The sequence below is a fragment of the Miscanthus floridulus genome, chromosome 1 (genome assembly GCF_019320115.1).
Source record: "Miscanthus floridulus cultivar M001 chromosome 1, ASM1932011v1, whole genome shotgun sequence".
Classification (NCBI taxonomy): domain Eukaryota; kingdom Viridiplantae; phylum Streptophyta; class Magnoliopsida; order Poales; family Poaceae; genus Miscanthus; species Miscanthus floridulus.
In genome coordinates this window covers 200221556-200240370 of record NC_089580.1, presented here as the reverse complement: position 1 = coordinate 200240370, position 18815 = coordinate 200221556, and the positions used below count along the sequence as shown (strand labels likewise).

Here is an 18815-nt window from a genome sequence, read left to right as displayed (position 1 = left end):
CACCTGCTGATGTTTGGTTGCATATTTAGGCCTCTTAGGCTGTTTTCAACAGAAGACTCATTAGGAGACCCAAACTTAAAATAGGTCTCCAACAAAATATATATAGCCTCCAACAGAGTACCTATATGGAAGATCCATTTTAGGTGTCAGGAGAGGTATAACCCAAATCTGAGTATCTCTCTCCTGAAGACCCATTTGCAGAAAGAGTTCTCTTCTAGATCTTTGTTGTTGGAGAAGACAAAAAAATAGGTATTGAGCTTTGTCTATAGCACTACCCAAACGTGGAATGAGTCTTGTATTTTGGGTAATGATTGTTGGAGACCATCTTAGTTGGGCTTAGCTAGTGCAGGGAGAGCCCCTTAGCCAGGCTTAGTGGAAACGCAGAGATCGGTCGTTCTCCCGTAGCTAGGCTAGTCTAAGCCGCAGAGGTGAATCGCGTCACCTCCAATTCACCGACTCGCGCCTCTCTCCTCCGCCGCCGGTGCGATCTCGTGTTGCCCGCCGACGCTGTCGACGTGGGCTCGCACCGCTCCCTGCCATCGTCGGCGCAGGCTGCAGCGACCCGGAGGAGCGATGTGGGCTCCCTGCAGCAAAAGGGACGCGGGGGAGCGAGGTGGGCTCCCTGCCATCACCAACGCTGGTGGATCGTGGTCGAGCCTGCCACCGCCTCTATGTTGTCGGGAAAGAAGATGGAATTTGCGGCGCTGGGGAAGAAGATGGAGTCCGCGGCGGCGCACGTGATGCAGACTACTGCCCCAGTCTTCTTCTACGTCCTCATGTTCTCCCACGCGGCCGAGTTGCCCTGCGACACCACCAACACGACGGGCCAGCAACGTCCTCATGTTCTCTAGCGTGGATGCCCAGTCCTAGGCGTTGCGTGTGCGCGGCAACGCGCTCTGGACCAACGACGTCAATGCCACGGCCAGGGCTTCGTGGGAACCTCGACGGCGAGGACGACGCTGCAGTGTCCATGGTGACGACAGAGGTGCTCACTACATCCAGATGGTGGAGGTGCCCGTGACGTGTTCGACAAAATGCCTCAATGAGATAACCTTACCTGAATGGAGATAAGGTGACTGTATTCGAGCAATCCAGTCAACCAAACATGATATGAGTAAGCCAAACTTAGCTAAGACAGGAAACCAAACAACAACCCCTTGCATTGGAAGAGCCTCTCTTGTGTTGCCCTGACTTAGTTGGCTAGCCAAGCTAGGTCTAGAACGCAAACCAAACGCGCCCTAAACGATTACGCTTGAATTCTCATTTCTCACAGCCTGTTCATTTGGCTGGGCTTGTTCGTTGCTGGATCGTGAAAAAGTACTGCTGGCTGGTTTAGTGTAAGAGAAAAATATTGTTCTAACTGAAAATTTACGATCACGAGGCAATAAGCCCAGCCGATCAGGCTGTCAATCCCACGTGCCGTTACTTTATCTCACTAAACAAATCTGACAAAACAAATCTGACAAGTGATCCCATCATCTATTCCTCCCGCAATTCATTTCCATTCTCATTGTCATTACCAGTTTACCTACCAAACACTACCTGGCAGTCTCAGTGGGAGTATTAATCAGAGTTACATTTGTATTTAATGAACTACCACATAAGCATTTTTTATGATGTGGTAAGGCTTTTAAGAAAAGAGATAAATGAGTTTCATGGAGATAAAAACTCTTTTGGCACGAATACCAACTCTATATGACTCATAAAATTTAATGTCATTGAAACTATAGAATAAAACTCTCCATTGAAAATGGGGTTTTATCCATGTTTTATTTTATTCTACATGACGTGGCAGTCTTGGACACAATGCCATAAAACTCTCCACGGAAACTGGCCTTAGAGTCAGACACCGTATTATGTTTGATACTCGCTGCTCTAATTTCTATGGACGCCGAGTTAAACCACACATTTTTATGAAAAAATTCTTTTGGAAGTAGATGTACGGCGGCTCCGCCATAGAATGTCAAGCGGCGAGATAAGAGGGAAAAAGGGCAGAAACAATTTTGCCATGAAATTTCATGCCGCACTAGTAGAATCTCAACCGTCGAGATAAAAGAAAAGAAAAGAAGAATCTCAAGCGGCAGCAATTCAAGTCCAAGTTCGTCTCCTCCTCCGCAGGAAATTCTGCACACGCTGCTATCGATTCGGTTCCACCATGGGTCCACGTCCATCCTGGGCCGTTGGGCCACTTTGCAGATTCGAAAGCAGGAAAATGGCGTGGAATTCGAACCTTGGACTCTTCCGGCGCATCGGGCCGCCGGCTCCACTCGGCCAGCTGGAGCACACCGTCACCGGCGTCGGCTCCGGCTCCACCCAACGGCAACGCTGACTGCCACGAAAGCCACGGGACGAGCACGAGACCCGCCGGTCGGAATCCAATGCGCCGAGCAACAGCAAAGAAAGCGGGATCGCCCTAACCGTCTCTGCGAGGTGGGCCCAACCTTAGCCTCTCCAAGCAAGAAAGGAACGTGATACCCGCGCGGGCGTGGTCCCCACCCCGCAGTGTGATAGCTTGATAGGAACACGGACCCATCGCGCGTCACGCCTCGCCTGCCCCCGTCGCAAACGCCACCCGCTTCCCTGACACGCTGACCCCGCAAGCAAGCGCCCTACTGGAGCCCACTCGCCAGGGAAAAGACGCAGGAAATTCGGGTAAGAAACACGAAAAAGGAAAAGAAAAAAAAAAGGAGGGCGTTAAATACGAACTGCCCGGGCGAAGCGGCACTCTATTCGCGCAACCGCGTAGGAAGTCCAGTCCCCAAACTCCCCAGCGGAGGAAGAAGAGCCGCCGCCGCCGCAGCAGCCGTAGCTATGTCGGGGGGAATTGCCCGCGGCCGCCTCGCCGAGGAGCGCAAGGCCTGGCGCAAGAACCACCCGCACGTACGCGCCCCTCGATTCTCCCTCCGCCCTGCCCTGATTCCGCTTTGCTGTCGCCGCCTGGCCGGGTTGTCTGATCTGTTCTGTTTGCTGTGGTGCTGGCGCAGGGTTTCGTCGCGAAGCCGGAGACGCTGCCCGACGGGACGGTGAACCTGATGATCTGGCACTGCACCATCCCCGGCAAGCAAGGGGTAAGCGACCTGTGCTCAGGAACCCTAGCTATGTCTTGAGCAATCGGTGCTGGATCGGGGCGGCTCGGTGCCTGACCCTCCAGCTGCCTACTGTTTTTATCAGATCAGATCCCTCGTATGGTGAACAAGTCTTGTGTATATGTAGTAGCATCCAGTATGTACCGTGGCGTTTTCAGTTCCTTCCTTGTGTGCCATGAGTTTCAGAGTATGATTGGGATGATTGGGGCATTAGTCCATAGGTTCAGTGGACTTTGTGTATCGTAATCTGATGCCATTAAATTAATTTTGAGGGTAGCTACATTGTTTTCACCGTATTGTATAGGTTCTATATATGACGCAGGTACATTTTTTTAGGCTTTTTCCTGTGTGCCATTATGAAAGATGCTCCATTCCTACATGCCACTAAAAAGTTCACACGGACCATTGTGCCATGACGCTAAACTTTCTTGTCCTCCACGCCATTCCGTTTGCCTTCTGTTAGATTTCACCCGTTTGCTACCCCTGACATATGGGCCCGACCAGGGAAAATGTCAAGAATACCCTGACATATGGATCCTTGAGCCCAATTTCATAGGTTTCATTTCCGATTTTGAGGTTTTGGGTGGTGGGGATTCTTGGGCTCCCTTTGCTTTTGTTTGACCGGCTCTGACTTGGGAGTGTGTGCTGCTGTCGTTAGCTCACTCCCCACCAGAGACCACGCCTCGGTCGTCGGCTACCGCGCCGCGCACGCGACGATGCTGGTCCCGACCGCGTCCGGACCCTGCCTCTCCTCCTCGGCTCCGCCGACACCCACGTCCACAACGGCGCCTCCTCACCTCATCCGCCTCCCTCGCCTCACCACCCACCCCCGCGGGCACCGGTGCCAGTGTCGTGCCAGGCCGCCGAGAGCAGGACCAGCGCCCACGCCTCCACCGGCGTCGTCGTCTCGGCCGCGAGGGATCGCGTGATCGAGTTCGGCAAGCACAGGGGCCAGATGCTGGGCACGCTGCCGCCGTCGTACCTCCGGTGGGTAGCGGCCAAGCTCGACTACGGGGACACCACGCCGTGGGCGGGCCTCGCACGCGACGTCCTCGACGACCCCGTCTACGTCGACCGCGTCGAGTGGGAGCACGCGCACTGCTTCCTCCGCGGCGATGCTGACGGCTACGACTACGCTTTCGACGATGGCGGTGACGGGCCGCTCCAGGAGATGGCCGAGTGCTTCAGGTGGGACCTATCCGACGAGGAGGGGTGGGGCCGCCTCGACTTCCGCCTCCTCAGCACATCCTACAGCGGTCGCATCCCAAGGAAGGGCGCCCGGAAGAAGCAAAGCAACAGCTCCACCGGTGGCGGCGCCAAGAAGGGCTCCCTGTTCGACGCCCCGGACGGCGCCGGGGGGAAGCGCGACGAGAGGAGGGAGCGGGTGCGAATGAGTCGGGAGCAGCAGGTGAGGACGGCCAAGCGGCGCGTGCAGGAGGTCTTCAACATCGACGTGGAGGCCGCCTCAGCTCCGACGCGGGCGGCGCAGGCGCAGACGCTGGTGCTCTCGAAGAAGCGGCCACATCGCTCGTGCGGCGCCGCGCCTCGGGGGCCAGGTTCCGGCGGCGTTTCCCCGGCGTGCGGCTCCGGCCGTGGGGCAAGTTCGCGGCGGAGATCCGCGACCCACCCCTCAGGGGCCGGGTGCCGCGGAAGAAGACGGAGAGGCTCTCGCCCCGGCCTCGGCCCCGTCGGCGGCGGCGGCGCCCGCATCGCTGGATCCGCAGGCGGTGGACGGCCCCACCCTGGTCTGCCTGTTCGTGGCGCCGACCTCCGTTCTCCATTACGCCGCCGACGAGGTGCTAGCCGCACCCGCCTTGCCGGCGTTTGAGTTCCTCTATCCTGAGGCATGGCGCCGGAGGGGCAGGATCGCAGGAGCGCGACGTGCGTGGGGAGGGATTGGGAGAGAAGGGGGCTTTTGGTACATTTTCCCTGGTCGGGCCCACATGTCAGGGCTACCAAACGGCGGAAATCTAACAGAAGGCGGACGGAATGGCGTTGAGGACAAGAAAGTTTAGCGTCATGGCACCAGGGTCCGTGTGAACTTTTTAGTGTCATATAGGAATGGAGCATCTTTCATAATGGCACACAGGGAAAAGCCTCTTTTTTTTTGTTAAAGTTATCATGTAGTTCCCCCACTGCCATGGCCTGAATTGAGCTTTCGTTTCCTTATAGCTCACTATGACAAAAAGGTGGTTTCTTTATCGTGGGTTGAACTGTTAACACCTTGCTACACTATTGATCAATTTGAATGCTTGTTCTGCATAAACAAATTTGTGGATGAGTTGTCTATATGCTTTAGATGAATTGTTCATTTTTGTTAACTACAGTTTCATACTACAGTCGACTGGGATACACTTCAATTGTTGAACTGGGAGTTAATTTAAGTTTCAACTAAACACAGGCGGTTTCTTTGAATATTGTTGTGTTCATATGTTTCATTTTTAATCTGTACAGTTGTCTTTATTTCTGTAAAATTAATATGTTGAGAAAAATGGCACAGAATGCTAAAACCCAATAGAAAAGGTTGCAATTTGGTTTAAGCTGCCTCTTAAGTAAGTTCTTGAGAAGTTTGTGGTAGGCCTAATGCTGTAAATGATGGTAATGTTTGATCTTTGTCTTTGGTTGCTTACTAAATGGCACCTCGAATTTTGGATTGTGGGGGTACCACTCTTAGTTTAGGTTTACTAAACTTTGTTGAAAAATCTAAGTAACATCGGTGTTCTTTAGTCGAGCAAGGGTTTTCCAGCGTGCATATTGATATGATCACCTTATTAAGTTTGAGTGTGTGGGTGTGGGTTTTTGTGTGGGTGTGGGTTTGTGTGTGGTGCTGTAAGACCACTTTTTTCCATTCTTAATATAATGATGCGCAGCTCTCGTGCGTGTTCAAGAAAAAAAAGATATGATCATTGCAATTCTACTAAATTAGTGAGTCCTGCCAGCCAGCCAGCCAACTTGTAGTGAGACCTGAAGTCTGGTCATAGGAAATCCAATTTTGGCTCATTTGCTCTTTTTACTGTCAAGTGTGAGCAATGGAGGTACAACTAGGTCAGAATAGGATTCTTTTCTTTTGATGAACTAAATTGTTTGATTTACTTTGCCTCGGGGACATAGCTATAGTGTGGTTAACCAAGCTGCTCAATCATATTTTTCGATTGAACAAGATGCCTGACGAGTGGAGAAGTATATTGGTACCGATCTACAAGAATAAAGGGGATATTCAAAGTTGTACTAATTATCGGGGAATTAAGTTGATGAGTCATACTATGAAGCTATGGGAGAGAGTTATCGAGCATCGCTTGAGAGCAATAACACGGGTCTCTATGAACCAATTTGGCTTCATGCCCGGAAGGTCAACCATGGAAGCCATTTTCTTAATAAGATAAGTTATGGAGCGGTATAGGGAGAAGAAGAAGGACCTACACATGGTTTTTATTGACTTGGAGAAAGCTTATGATAAAATACCAAGTAATGTTATGTGGTCGGTTTTGGACAAACATAAAAGTCCCAACGAAGTACGTCGGACTCATTAAGGACATGTACAGCAATGTTGTGACTAGTGTTCGAACAAGTGATGGAGACACAGATGACTTCCCGATTAGGATAGGACTACATCAAGGGTCAGCTTTGAGCCCTTATCTGTTTGCCTTAGTGATGGATGAGGTCACAAGGGACATACAAGGGGACATCCCTTTGTATATGCTTTTCGCGGACGATGTAGTGCTAGTTGATGAAAGCCGGACAGGAGTGTATCAGAAACTGGAGTTATGGCGGGAGACTTTGGAGTTCAAAGGTTTTAGACTCAGTAGAACTAAAACTGAGTATATGAGATGTGACTTTGGCACTACTACTCGGGAGAAGGAAGATATTAGTTTGGAAGATCAAGTAGTGCCTAGGAATGATACATTTCGATATTTAGGAGCAATGCTACAAAGAGACGGGGATATTGATGAAGATGTTAGCCATAGAATCAAAGCAGGGTGGATGAAGTGGCGTCAAGCATATGGTGTCCTATGTGACAAAAAGGTACCACAGAAGCTAAAAGGTAAGTTTTATAGGACGGCGATTAGACCTGCTATATTGTATGGTGCAGAATGTTGGCCTACGAAAAGACGACATGTTCAACAGAAAAGTGTCGCGGAAATGCATATGTTGCGTTGGATTTGCGGTCATACAAGAAGGGGTCGAGTTCGGAACGATGATATACGTGATAGATTAGGGGTAGCACCAATTGAAGAAAAAAGCTTGTCCAACACCGGTTGAGATGGTTTGGACATGTCCAACGAAGACCTCCAGAGGCACAGGTGCGTAGTGGAATCCTAAGCCAGGATAGTAACGTGAAGAGAGGCAGAGGAAGACCGAAGTTGACTTGGGTAGAGACAATAAAAGGAGACTTCAAATGATGGAATATACCCAAAGACTTAGCCTTAGATAGGAATGCTTGGAAAACAGTTATTCACGTGCCTGAACCTTGATTGCTTCTGCTGGGTTTCAACTCTAGCCTACCCCAACTTGTTTGGGACTTAAAGGATTTGTTGTTGTTGTTGTTGCTACTGCTGTTGTTCTCTGTATTGGATGCTTTTAATTCTTTGTTTCAGGTTATATCTTTGAATTTGTGCAAGGCTAGGATTCACCAACTTTAGTTGACAGTTGTTTGCATATTATTGTCATGTGTATGTTTATCGGAGCTGTCTGTAATAAGATAATGCAGTTTGAATATTTAACTGATTCCCATCTTTATTTCTTTTGCAGACTGATTGGGAGGGTGGATACTTCCCTCTCACCCTTCATTTCAGTGAGGATTACCCTAGCAAGCCTCCCAAGTGCAAGTTCCCTCAGGGTTTCTTCCACCCAAATGTCTATCCTTCTGGAACAGTCTGCCTTTCGATCCTTAATGAGGACAGTGTAAGCTTTGCAATCATTCTGTAGTCCTGTGTGATGCTGTACAGATTTCATGGCCTTACCGTTCCTTTTTTTTTGTCAGGGTTGGAGACCAGCTATTACTGTTAAGCAGATTCTTGTCGGGATCCAGGACTTGCTAGATCAGCCAAATCCTGCTGACCCTGCTCAAACAGATGGCTATCACCTTTTTATCCAGGTTAGTTAAAAGTGATGGACCACAACAAAGATATTGTTTGCCCAAAACCTTACTCAGTTTTGAAGTTCAGATAGCCAATCATGTTTGTAACATTTTATTTGGCTTTGCAGGATCCTACAGAATATAAGAGGCGTGTTAGACTGCAGGCGAAGCAGTATCCCGCGTTGGTCTGAGAACTTCGCCCTACTAGGGATCCATGCTGCACATCCGCATAGTTGTTGCTAGTATCTTGAATGGAAGACCAAATGTAACATGGTGCTTTGAGAAGTACCTATCGTTCTTGTGAACTGTCTTTTAACAGTGCTATTAACTGTTTGGAGTGTGTGCTTTGCGAGATGATGTCAAAACCTTGATGTCTGGTTATCAAGAATTGATGTGTGTTGTCTGACAAATCTAAATCTATATCTGTTGGATACCCATTACCTATATTCAAATCCTTATTTGGGTAGGGTGTTGGTTTTTTTATCCAATTGAAATAGCTAGTGGACGATATGGGAATCCTTATTATTTTGGTTTGGTGGTGTGGTGTTATCCAATTGAAATGTGTAGGGGACGGTATGGGAAGTAGATTATCTATGGCTAAGCTAAGCCTTTCGCTGAAATCATCAATTAGTTGAAATATAGGGATCAAGTAATACAATCATCTATTATTAGAAATATGTAGATCAAATAATACAACTATATATTATTAGAAATATGTAGATCAAACAATACAAAGTTTGTTTTAGTTGTTTTTATTAGATCCACATGTTTATCTTACTGCAGTAGCGAAAATCCTAGGGTGAGAACATGACATTCTTAATTTTAATTTTATTGTCCTTTTGTTTTAGAGCCTACATTTAAATCTAGCCGTACTTGTTTGCATGAAGTAGCTGCCCATTATAAAAAAAAAAATCATCTCTAACTAATTTTAGTCAATTTTGATAAAAATTTATGGTGTGGATGAGAGTTTTTTTTTTATTTTAGGATTTTAGGATCTACATTTAAATATAGACGCACCTGCACGAAGTAGCCGCTATCATACCGAGTTATCTTTGAAAAAAAACAATTAAACGTGACAATTTTATTTCTAGGTTTCAGCTTTTGACATGTAGATCTAGTTGTTAATTTGCATAGAGTTGCAAACTATTGTAATCAATTAATCTAAGCAAGTTTTAGTCAATTTCAATAAAATTTAAGTTGTGCATGTTATTTCCAGGGGTACAGCTTTGACATAAAACTTACACACATATAGAGCACGGATATATGTATAAAATGGTAGAATAGAAGCTAGTAGTTCAACAAAAAGCAATAAATATGAATAAAATTAATCGTTGTCCAATGGGTATGGATAAGATTAGGGATGGTGAGAAATAGATAATGGTGATATGGGTTTGAATCATGGACAAGCATGAACTTGATCAACCCTTCTAGCTTCTAGGTATTAGGTTTATTAAAACTTGCTCAGGTTTCCTCGTATGAGAACATTGGAAGCATTGGTTGCTGAAATATGTTGAACTGTTGATGTATGTTTTGTAAAAAAGACATCAAGCTTTTTAGAAACTAACGTGCGGTTTACTTTACTTGGGTCGATGCAGCTGCCACCTCCCACGTATCGCCGCACGACCCTCTCGGCTCGCCATCATCGCTCCTCTACATGCAGGATTATTAACTTTTCACCATTATTAGGATTGGCACCTCCTCGGATAACAATTTTACTATTACCCTTACATTTTTGCAAGCATAGAGAGAAAAAGTTTACAAATTTATCATATTTACTCGCATGGCACGACAGCCACGCACGAATACGAATCAGCGGGTCACGTGAAATATCCATCCTGAGCCTCCCCTCTTCCTGATCCACTCGTCTGCTTGCCCCATTCTCCCAGATGAACGCCATCTTCCGTGGGTGGTGAAGATGATTGATAAGTTGCTACCTGCCATTTGCATCTCACTACCTTAGTACGTACTGTACCTTCGTATTTGTTTGCTGTCATTGTGACCTTTGATTGGTGTTTCCCATTCATGTAAATGCCATTGGGGATTTCTCGGGATGCTCCCTCTTCTATTTATCGCCTAATATTTTTTTGGTTTGATTTTTTTCAATGCCTATATAAACTATGACCGAGATATTTTTATGGTATATTTAGTCTGCATATTGATGCAACTTAATTACTTATGGTATGATTTAAAAATAATATTATTCCACATTTTAGTGGGAATTTTATTACTCTTGAACAATTCTGCAAAATCATTAGTGCTCAGTTTTCTTAAATTTATATTTATCGTTACATATGCACCTTTTTTCAAATACAAAGTTACATTGGTTTGTTTTGTTGTTCCAAGAACCTTCATGCGTATAGTAATGACATATGGATGACATTTGCTTCACTTTTGACATTGCCTATGGTTTCTTCTTAATTATGTTTTACCTTCTCCTGTAGTTTTGTGCAAACCTCAAAATGCTAGCTTTGGGGCCACAAAGGAGTTATTGGATGATGACATCGACGATGAGCAGGAGGCACAAAAGATGGGGTGGAAGTGGAAGACTGTCCAATAAGAAGCTGGAGCACATGATGAAGACAGCATACCTCAAAGCCAAGCTGAACAGGCCTGATTGTAGAGTTGCTTGTGATTTTGCTTGACAATTGTGTATACAATATTATTATAGTTATATGCTACCGAGATTAAGTTTTGTTCGTCTAATATTATGTAATATTACTCTTGGATATATTTAATAACAAACAATGGCGAATCAGATTTTGTAATCGATCCTTAAAACAATATTTGCATATTTACGTTTTTTAGAAAATAAAGCATTATGATTTATATCAATATCAATGTATGAAGCAATTCTTTGATGAACCTGTTGAAATTAAGACCGTGGACAAGGTGCCCTTGGGCCGAGATGTTCTAGTAGGAATGTATATTTAACTTTTTTTTTATACGATGCATGTTGTTTGATTATTGGTGTGTATTATGTGCCTGTGGACTTGTGATGCCGTATTGTTCTCTTGTTTCTTTGTGCGAGTTGAAACTATCTTTCTCGCGTGAAAAAGGAACGATGAGACATCTCTGTTTTACGAAAAGGTTCAGAGTTTCAGGATGGATCAAGCAAAGTCGTGGACTTTGATTCCCGTAAGACCATGAGATCTTAAGCAAGGCGAGGTCAAACTGATAGGCCGTAGCCTCATTATTAAGAAAGGTAACCAAAGTTGTGGATGGTAATCTTAAGCAAGGGGAAGTCACACTTAACATAGTAAGACAATTTTAATTTATGACAGTATATTGATTGTTTCAGTTTTACATTATGGCTATCCTACTCCTATAGTTTGATGACCTGATTTGAATGTGCAATTTCAACAATCTAATGTTAGCGAATATAGCTAGCTTGCAGCCAAAAAATCATTTCATTGTTGATTGCCATAAAAATGTTATCTTCATGTTGTGGCCATTCAAATTCAATCACACGTACTATTTAGAAGAAAAAACTTATTCGACAAAGTAAAAGAAGCACGACACGTCCGGTCACCATAGCACATGGGCTACGGCGGCAACTCAACTTGTACCGTCGTACGACACGAATCAGTCCAGCTTGACGGTGGAGAATAGGTAGTGGACGAAGCAGAAGGACGCGCCGAGTCCGACAGCGCCGGTGGCGAGCATGACGGCGAGAGCCATGAGCAAGGAGTAGCCGACGTAGAGCGCGGCAGAGACGGGCCCGGCGAGGCTGTGAAGCTCGAATACCAGGTAGTAGACGGCGTAGCCCAGGGTGTAGAGCGCGACGGAGCCGGAGGCGAAGAAGGCGCGCCACCACCACCGCCAGTCCTCCACACACAGGCCCATGTACGTGAGCACCACCGACACCTCGGCGCACACCGTCACCAGCAGCGCCAGCACCACCAGAAGGAACCCGAACACGTAGTAGACGCGGCCCAGCCACAGGCTTGACATGATGAAGAAGAGCTCGATGAACAGCGTCCCGAACGGCAGGGTCCCGGCCACCACCACGAACAACCACGGCGAGCACTGTGCCGCCGGCACCTGCCATGCATCATGCATGTATTTAATTTTGGCAATGTCAGCAGTAACATTCATACCCATGCATGTTCTTCAAAGAAGAAAGAGCGAAGGTTAATTACCTGACGGGCGACCTTGTTGGTCTTGACAGGAAACTCAATGTGGCGAACGCGGGAGGCGAGGAGGCCGCCGACAAGGGTGAGGGGCACGGAGACGAAGAACCATAGGAGGATGACGACGACGAACAGCAGGAACGGCACGGCTCCGGTGCTTCCGTTGTACCAGAGCACGCAGTTGAGCACGGTGAACACGGCGAACCCGACGCCCGGGAAGGCGAACGACGAGCGCCACGCCACGGACTTCCACCCAGCGGCGTCGCCCTGCCGAACCGTCTTCCAGAGACTCACGGCCGTGTACCCGGCGGCCACGCCTAGGACGAGGTAGAAGCACAGCATGCCGGTGACCAGCGCGCCGCGGCACGCGGGCGACATGAACCCGAGCGCGGCGAAGACGATGGTGACCACGCCCATACCCAGGATGCGCACGCCATCGCCGACGAGAACGCAGAGGAGCACCGGGTGGCTGGGCTCCCGGAACACGTCGCCGGCCACGAGCTTCCACCCGGATAGCTCGTCCGCGTGCGTCCCGGACTCGCTGCCGCCGAGCTCCTCGTACTGCGCGAGGTCGCGCCGCACGGTGCGCAGCAGGATGACGAGCACGATCGCGGCCAGGAACGAGACCACCACGATGGAGTTGAGGATGGAGAACCAGTGCACCTTGGCACCGCCCATCTCGAGGTACGCGTCCCAGCGCGACGGCCACTCGATGCCGCTCTCCACGAAGGCCACCTCGTAGGAGAAGACCAGCGGCCTGTTGTCCTGCACGCGCATGCTCACCACCGACGGGTCGCAGCCGGCGGCTGCCTTGGACGTGATCTCGTCGTACATGGTCTTGTTCTTGACAGCTGCCGCGTCGTGCTCCACGCTGCACGGGACGACCTCGAACCCGACGACCGTGTAGCCGCTGCCCTCCTTGCCGCCGGTGAAGCTGAGCAGATCGGCCCCGTCGGCGGTCGCCATCAAGGTCTCCGCCCTGGTGGTGGTGTTCTGCTTGTTCACCAGCACGGTGAGCTTTATGTGGTTGTACACGTAGTACTCGCCGTCGTCGGCGCGAACACCGACTGGGAAGCCGGTGGACCGGAGGAGCACGTCGGGAGCGACCGGGTTCTTCACGTAGCGCATGACAGGGAGGGTGTCGAGGAGGAGGTTGACCTGGTAGGCGTCATCGATGCGGGACTTGATGAGCTCGGCGGTGCCGGGGGACAGCGGGTAAGTGCGGCAGAGGAACAAGGGCGTGGCGGTGTTGTTGAGCATGGAGAAACGGTACGGCGACGTCTCGATGCGGTCGCCGAGGAGGAGCTCGCCGAGGCTCTCGGCGGCGTGCCGGGCGCCGTGTTCCGGGGCGCAGAAGGGAAGGGAGTAGTAGGGGTAGGGGAGCTTGGAGGACGGCGAGGTCAGGGAGTTCACCTTGGCGGCAAGGGTGTCGCCGGGGCGGTACCGCTGAGGATAGCTGCCCGGGAGGTAGAATGCAGCGGCCGGAGAGTGCCCGGAATGGATGAAGAGTATGAGTAGGAAGGCAGTGATGGTGGTGGTGGACGTCCAGAGAGAAGCCATGGCTGTGGCCTGTGGCCTTCCACTTCCAGATGCAGGACAGGAGGAAGCGATCGAGCTGCTGGACTGGAAGGCGATCAGCTGAATGTGTACTGCATTGCATGGTGTTCTTATGATGACTAGTGCTTTGATTATGAACCAAGAAAACTAGGAAAGTGAACAAAGTTTAATGCAGCTCAACTCAAAGTGCTCAGTAGTCAACTGATGAGACTCTCTTAGAGCAAGGCTAATAGTACAACTGGCTGCTGGTTGTATGGAAACTTACAGCTAATCTATTAGTCCACTCATATAATAGTTAGTTGGCTTACAGTACGCTTGTCTGTCTCACAAAACTTCTTGATTCTTTTGCATAAGCTGACTGTAAGCTTATAACCCGCTTTTTTTCTCTCTCCTCCACGTCAGCAGACAACCCACTTACTACCCCTTATTATACTTCTCTTTGCCGAATTTGAACATTATATAAATCGAGCCCAAGTTAACAGTGTGCCATCACTCTTAGCTATGCTCATAAATCGAGCTCATGGCTAATCTATGAGCATCAACATTCGAGTTCGTGCTCCCATGAGCAACCAGACATTTAAGGACTACGGAAGATAGTGAGAGAGGCAAAACATCTCCACTCGGCCGTTGCTACAACTCATGCCACCAGCCTTTTGAAATTCTCGGTTTTTCTCGTACATCCCCTTGCAACTTCACATCACCTTCTTGCTTTCTTGGCTGCGTTCTTATCCCTTTAGTGACGTCACTAAAGGGATGAAGAGTATAAGTTAGCACAGGTTTTAAAGAACCTTTAGTGACATGTTTTAAGGTAGTACTTATCACTTTGTGTTTAGCAAGAAATGACTTCAAATCTTGACGACGGACACAGTAACCCATCATGCCATTGAATACACCATGGTACAGACCAGCGCAATCAGATTGATCGTTTATAATCTTGTCTCCAGAAAATCCATTGGTCGCCACCATCCCATGAATCTCCAAAAACTTCATAGTGTAGTCTTTATTGCTGAGGCTGTTGGTGGCGTCATATGTCCAAACATTGTGAGAGACCTGTCCTGGGGCCAAAGACCACCTCTGTGACGGCCAACCAATGAGAGTAAACTTGCTGAGCTCGGTAGGATCCGACGGAGACAACTTGATCGCAGGGTGTCTAGCGCTGCATGTTTCTTCTTTATTTCCTTTGAGTCCACGACAACAGCTCATGCTTAGTGTAATGCTCCTATCACGGGCGGAAGGCATCACACGGCTACGCATCTGGACGATCTCGGACTAATGGTGCACGCAATGGACATCAAATCAGAACACTCTATTTAGATCTTCGATGCTCCGGCTCATCCCAAAAGTGAAAACGTCATCCATGGAATGAGCACTTGTCAAGATCCTTAGTATGTTATACTTCACTGTGACTGCAAACCCCGTTGAATACCTTTCTCCCGTGCCAGCCGTGGTGGCATCTCTCGAAATCTCAACACCTCTAGCAGTTTCACTTTTTCTTCATAGTCGTCGTAAATTGATACTACTTTTCTTCGCAGCGGGTACACAGAACGGTTTTGATTGAATTTTATTCATCTTGGTAGGCGCCGCAAAATTTGCTCTTTTTTTAGAACAAAACCTTATTATAAAAAAAATACGAAGCATCTTTACTCCAGTGCCTTAGGCTCATGTGTAGAGTGCTCTGTCAGCTTTGAATCGTGAAGAATCGGTGTTAAGTTTTTAGTGCGACGAACAAACAACAGGCATGACGAACTGTGAGACGGATTGTTTACCACACAATTATATGTTCCACGGTGCATCAAACAAGTATAGCAATACCAATAATTTATCTGTTTACATAGTATAATAGGCAGACAGCCTGTTCGCTAGTTGGTTTCAGCCAGCCCAAACCAGCCAGCCAAGTGTTTTTCTCTCACAACAAATCAGCACCAGCCAGCCAAAACCAGCCCAGAAACCAACCAGCGAACAGGCCGAGAGTTGGTGAATTAGCCTCTAGCTGAATTGGTCAGTTGACTTGAGTAGCACTTCTCAAATTCTAGGTTTGACGGGTGGGGCAGGGGTTTGAGAAGTTAAGATTGCAAATAATTTTTCTCTAGTTTTTTTTATGAGTTTAAAGGAGGCACCGGCACCAAACCCTAGTTGTGGGTTTGTTAGGCCAGTCTCAATGCAAGATTTATTTTAGTCTTTCGCTGGTCCCACCTATCTCTCTCTCGTTTCCCTCTCTCTTCCCCCATCGGAGCCACGGCCGACAGAGGTCACGCCCACGGCCCGCGTAGGAGCCCGCGCCCGTGCTTGACACGGCCAGCGGAGGAGCCCGCGGCCGGCGGAGGAGCTCGTGTGCGCGGCGGAGCCGCGGGGAGCTCGCGCGTGACAGAGGAGCCTGCGGAGGAGCTCACGCACGACGGAGGAGCCTGCGCCTGTGGCCGGCGGAGGAGCCCGGGATGAAACGAACGAAGGTTGTCAGTGGGGGTTTCACCCGGTTTTCAACGTTACCGCTCACTCGTTTCATCCCATGAAACGTTTCCTTCTCTCTCTTCCTCGGTTTTCAACGTTATCGCTCACTCGTTTCGTCACATGAAACGTTTCCTTCTCTCTCTTCCTCGATACATACACCGCACAATCGTTTCGTCCCCATGAAACTTTTCTTTCTCTCTCTTCCTTGTACATGCAAACCTCTATTTCTGCTGACGTGGCATCATATTTAATGTACATAAAACCCCATAAAACCTACATTGAGACTGGTCTTAGCAACCGAAAACTTGGGGGAGAAGAGAACTGTAATTGTTTGTCTCTCTCTCACCACTCACTATATACGGCTGTTCGCTTGGTTTATAAGCCGTATTTTTTCAGCCAACGAATAATATTTTTCGCTCATAACAAATCAACCAAACAGTACTTTCAGCCATGGCTTATCAGCAAGTGAACATGAAATAGACTCCATTCTGGGCCGGAGATTCTGAAACTGGGCTGGCGATCTCGAACGGGCCGAGCCTGGTCTTCTCGAGCACCTGTCGTTCTTCCTTCAGAGAGAGAGAGGTCGGAGCCATAGGGGAAGCACCGAAGCAGGGCTGACAGGTTTGCGGCTGCGGCGCAAGGACGAGCCGCCGAGAGGACTAGGGTTTAGCCATGGCGGCCGAGGACCAGACTCCTTCTACCAAGCCCCGCCCCGACAAGGCAAAGAAGCGGAAGAAGCCCAAGAGGGACAAGTGGGGCCAGCTTATCGCCGCCACCGCCGCTGAGGAGCCGTCGGTGGAGCCGGAACAAGAGCACCCGGCGGGGGAAGTTGAGGCGGCGGTACAGGTGGAGAAGGCGGAGGAGGAGGTGGCGGCTGCGGCGGCGGAGGTCTATGAGCCCGGCAAGGTGGTGGCGAGCGGCTTGCCCTACACGACCACCGAGGCGGACATCCGGAAGCTGTTCGAGTTCTACGGGCCCCTCCAGTCGGTGCAGCTCTCTCGCTTCCCGGACTCCAGCAATTTCCGCGGCCTTGCCTTCATCTGCTTCGAGGTCCATACTCCATACCCACCACACTTCCTTCTGTAGGCATCGCAGTATTGCTTTCTTCTTGATGCTGAAGTAGTAATTCGGTGGTGATAGAGTAAGAATTTGTTGAAGTTGCCATAGAGACGAGAAATGGTGTGACGCTTGCTGGATACTGTTGAATTGCTATGCTGCCATGATCGACTAGGATGCTGCTCTGCTCTTATCTTTGGTTTTGTTAGTTCCTGATCCAGTGGTCCTCTATTGTATTCCTTGAGTTTCTGTGCAGCATAGATCTATGTATGTGATGCCTGAATTGGAAGGATGCAAAGATTTTAATTCCAGAACCTCTGTTATCATATTTTCCATCTGTGAAGATACTTAGTTTTGTCTGTTTATTAGTGGTCATGGGAGATGAATTTGGTTAGTATCTATAAAAAGAGTTCAAAGCTGAAGAAACTTGCAAAGTTGGATCTTGCAATGTCAGCTATTTCTTGTTATCTTTGACAAATCTGATTTTATTTGATTATATCATTGCAGTCAGAAGAAGCTGCAATAAAGTCTCTTGAGCTTGATGGATTCAAAATGTAAGCTTTCTAGCATGCATATATCGATTCCTCTGGCACACTGGCCAAAATAGTTTTTCACTGATATACTCTGGTATATATATTACATGTACAGTGGCAGCAGATATATGAGGGTTGAAAGGTGCAGAGTGACGGCTACCTCAAATAAGAAAAGGAAGGCAGAGTTCCAAACCGATCCCAAGAAGTCCGAAGGCTGCCTCTCGGCATATGTTGGCAATCTCTCATGGAATGTCACTGAAAAGGACTTGCGAGATTTCTTCAGATCGTCGAAGATTGCATCAGTAAGGTTCGCCATTGACAAAAGAACTGGAGGTTCTCGTGGCTTCTGTCATGTTGATTTTCAAGACGACGAGTCGCTCGAGAAAGCCGTAGGAATGAATCAGTCTGAACTGCAGGGTAGGCCTGTCAAAGTCGCGTATTCAGTTCAGTAACAGGGGCTGAAGAGCGATGATTATCCGTCACCAGTGGTTTGTACCAGTGAGCTTGTAGTGTTATGGTTTCGCTCCCTCAGTTTTGGCTAAGCTTTTCGCCGCTTGAAACAAGATTTTTGAAATGAAATCCATGATGCCAATTATTGCACCAAACATATGGCAAATGTAACCCTTGTGTAACGAGTTTTGTAAACCTGCCTCTCTTGGTTTTGTCCCTGAATGAATGTTTTTGTCCGTTTTTTTTTTTTGAGCAAAATGTTTTTGTCAGGTGCTGTACTTGTTTGCAGTGCAGGACATTCGAGGGCCCATGTGGTGGAGCTTGGGCCGGTTCTAGCTCCGTCTCCAACATATACATTGTAGTAATATAAGCCGATGAAACTATTTTTTTTCTTGGCCTGCTCCAACTCCTCCATGTACCATTATATCAAGGTACTGGGTCCGCCTATATGTTGTAGTGAGCCTATGGTAATGAAACC

General features: G+C 48.3%; 4 protein-coding genes across 4 annotated transcripts; 3 read left to right on the top strand and 1 right to left on the bottom strand.

The window, feature by feature from the left end:
* The first annotated feature begins 2722 nt into the window (after positions 1 to 2722).
* On the top strand, positions 2723 to 8607 carry LOC136450202 (SUMO-conjugating enzyme SCE1). Its single transcript, XM_066450567.1, has 5 exons — positions 2723 to 2880; positions 2985 to 3068; positions 7836 to 7988; positions 8068 to 8181; positions 8292 to 8607. The coding sequence occupies exons 1-5, from the start codon at positions 2812 to 2814 to the stop codon at positions 8352 to 8354; spliced, it is 483 nt and encodes a 160-aa protein (XP_066306664.1). The 5' UTR covers positions 2723 to 2811; the 3' UTR covers positions 8355 to 8607.
* Positions 3400 to 7825, top strand: LOC136510903 (uncharacterized). The gene is made up of 2 exons (XM_066505199.1): positions 3400 to 3408; positions 3745 to 7825. Exons 1-2 carry the CDS (start codon positions 3400 to 3402, stop codon positions 4912 to 4914), a joined length of 1179 nt encoding a protein of 392 aa, XP_066361296.1. The 3' UTR covers positions 4915 to 7825.
* A 3018-nt stretch (positions 8608 to 11625) lies between the features above and the next one.
* Positions 11626 to 13947, bottom strand: LOC136509104 (transmembrane 9 superfamily member 11-like). The gene is made up of 2 exons (XM_066503916.1): positions 12303 to 13947; positions 11626 to 12204 (listed from the first exon to the last, which is right to left on the bottom strand). The coding sequence occupies exons 1-2, from the start codon at positions 13851 to 13853 to the stop codon at positions 11746 to 11748; spliced, it is 2010 nt and encodes a 669-aa protein (XP_066360013.1). The 5' UTR covers positions 13854 to 13947; the 3' UTR covers positions 11626 to 11745.
* A 2912-nt stretch (positions 13948 to 16859) lies between these two features.
* On the top strand, positions 16860 to 18572 carry LOC136509100 (phragmoplastin interacting protein 1-like). Its single transcript, XM_066503903.1, has 3 exons — positions 16860 to 17348; positions 17862 to 17908; positions 18003 to 18572. Exons 1-3 carry the CDS (start codon positions 16971 to 16973, stop codon positions 18337 to 18339), a joined length of 762 nt encoding a protein of 253 aa, XP_066360000.1. The 5' UTR covers positions 16860 to 16970; the 3' UTR covers positions 18340 to 18572.
* The last annotated feature ends 243 nt before the right edge of the window (positions 18573 to 18815 follow it).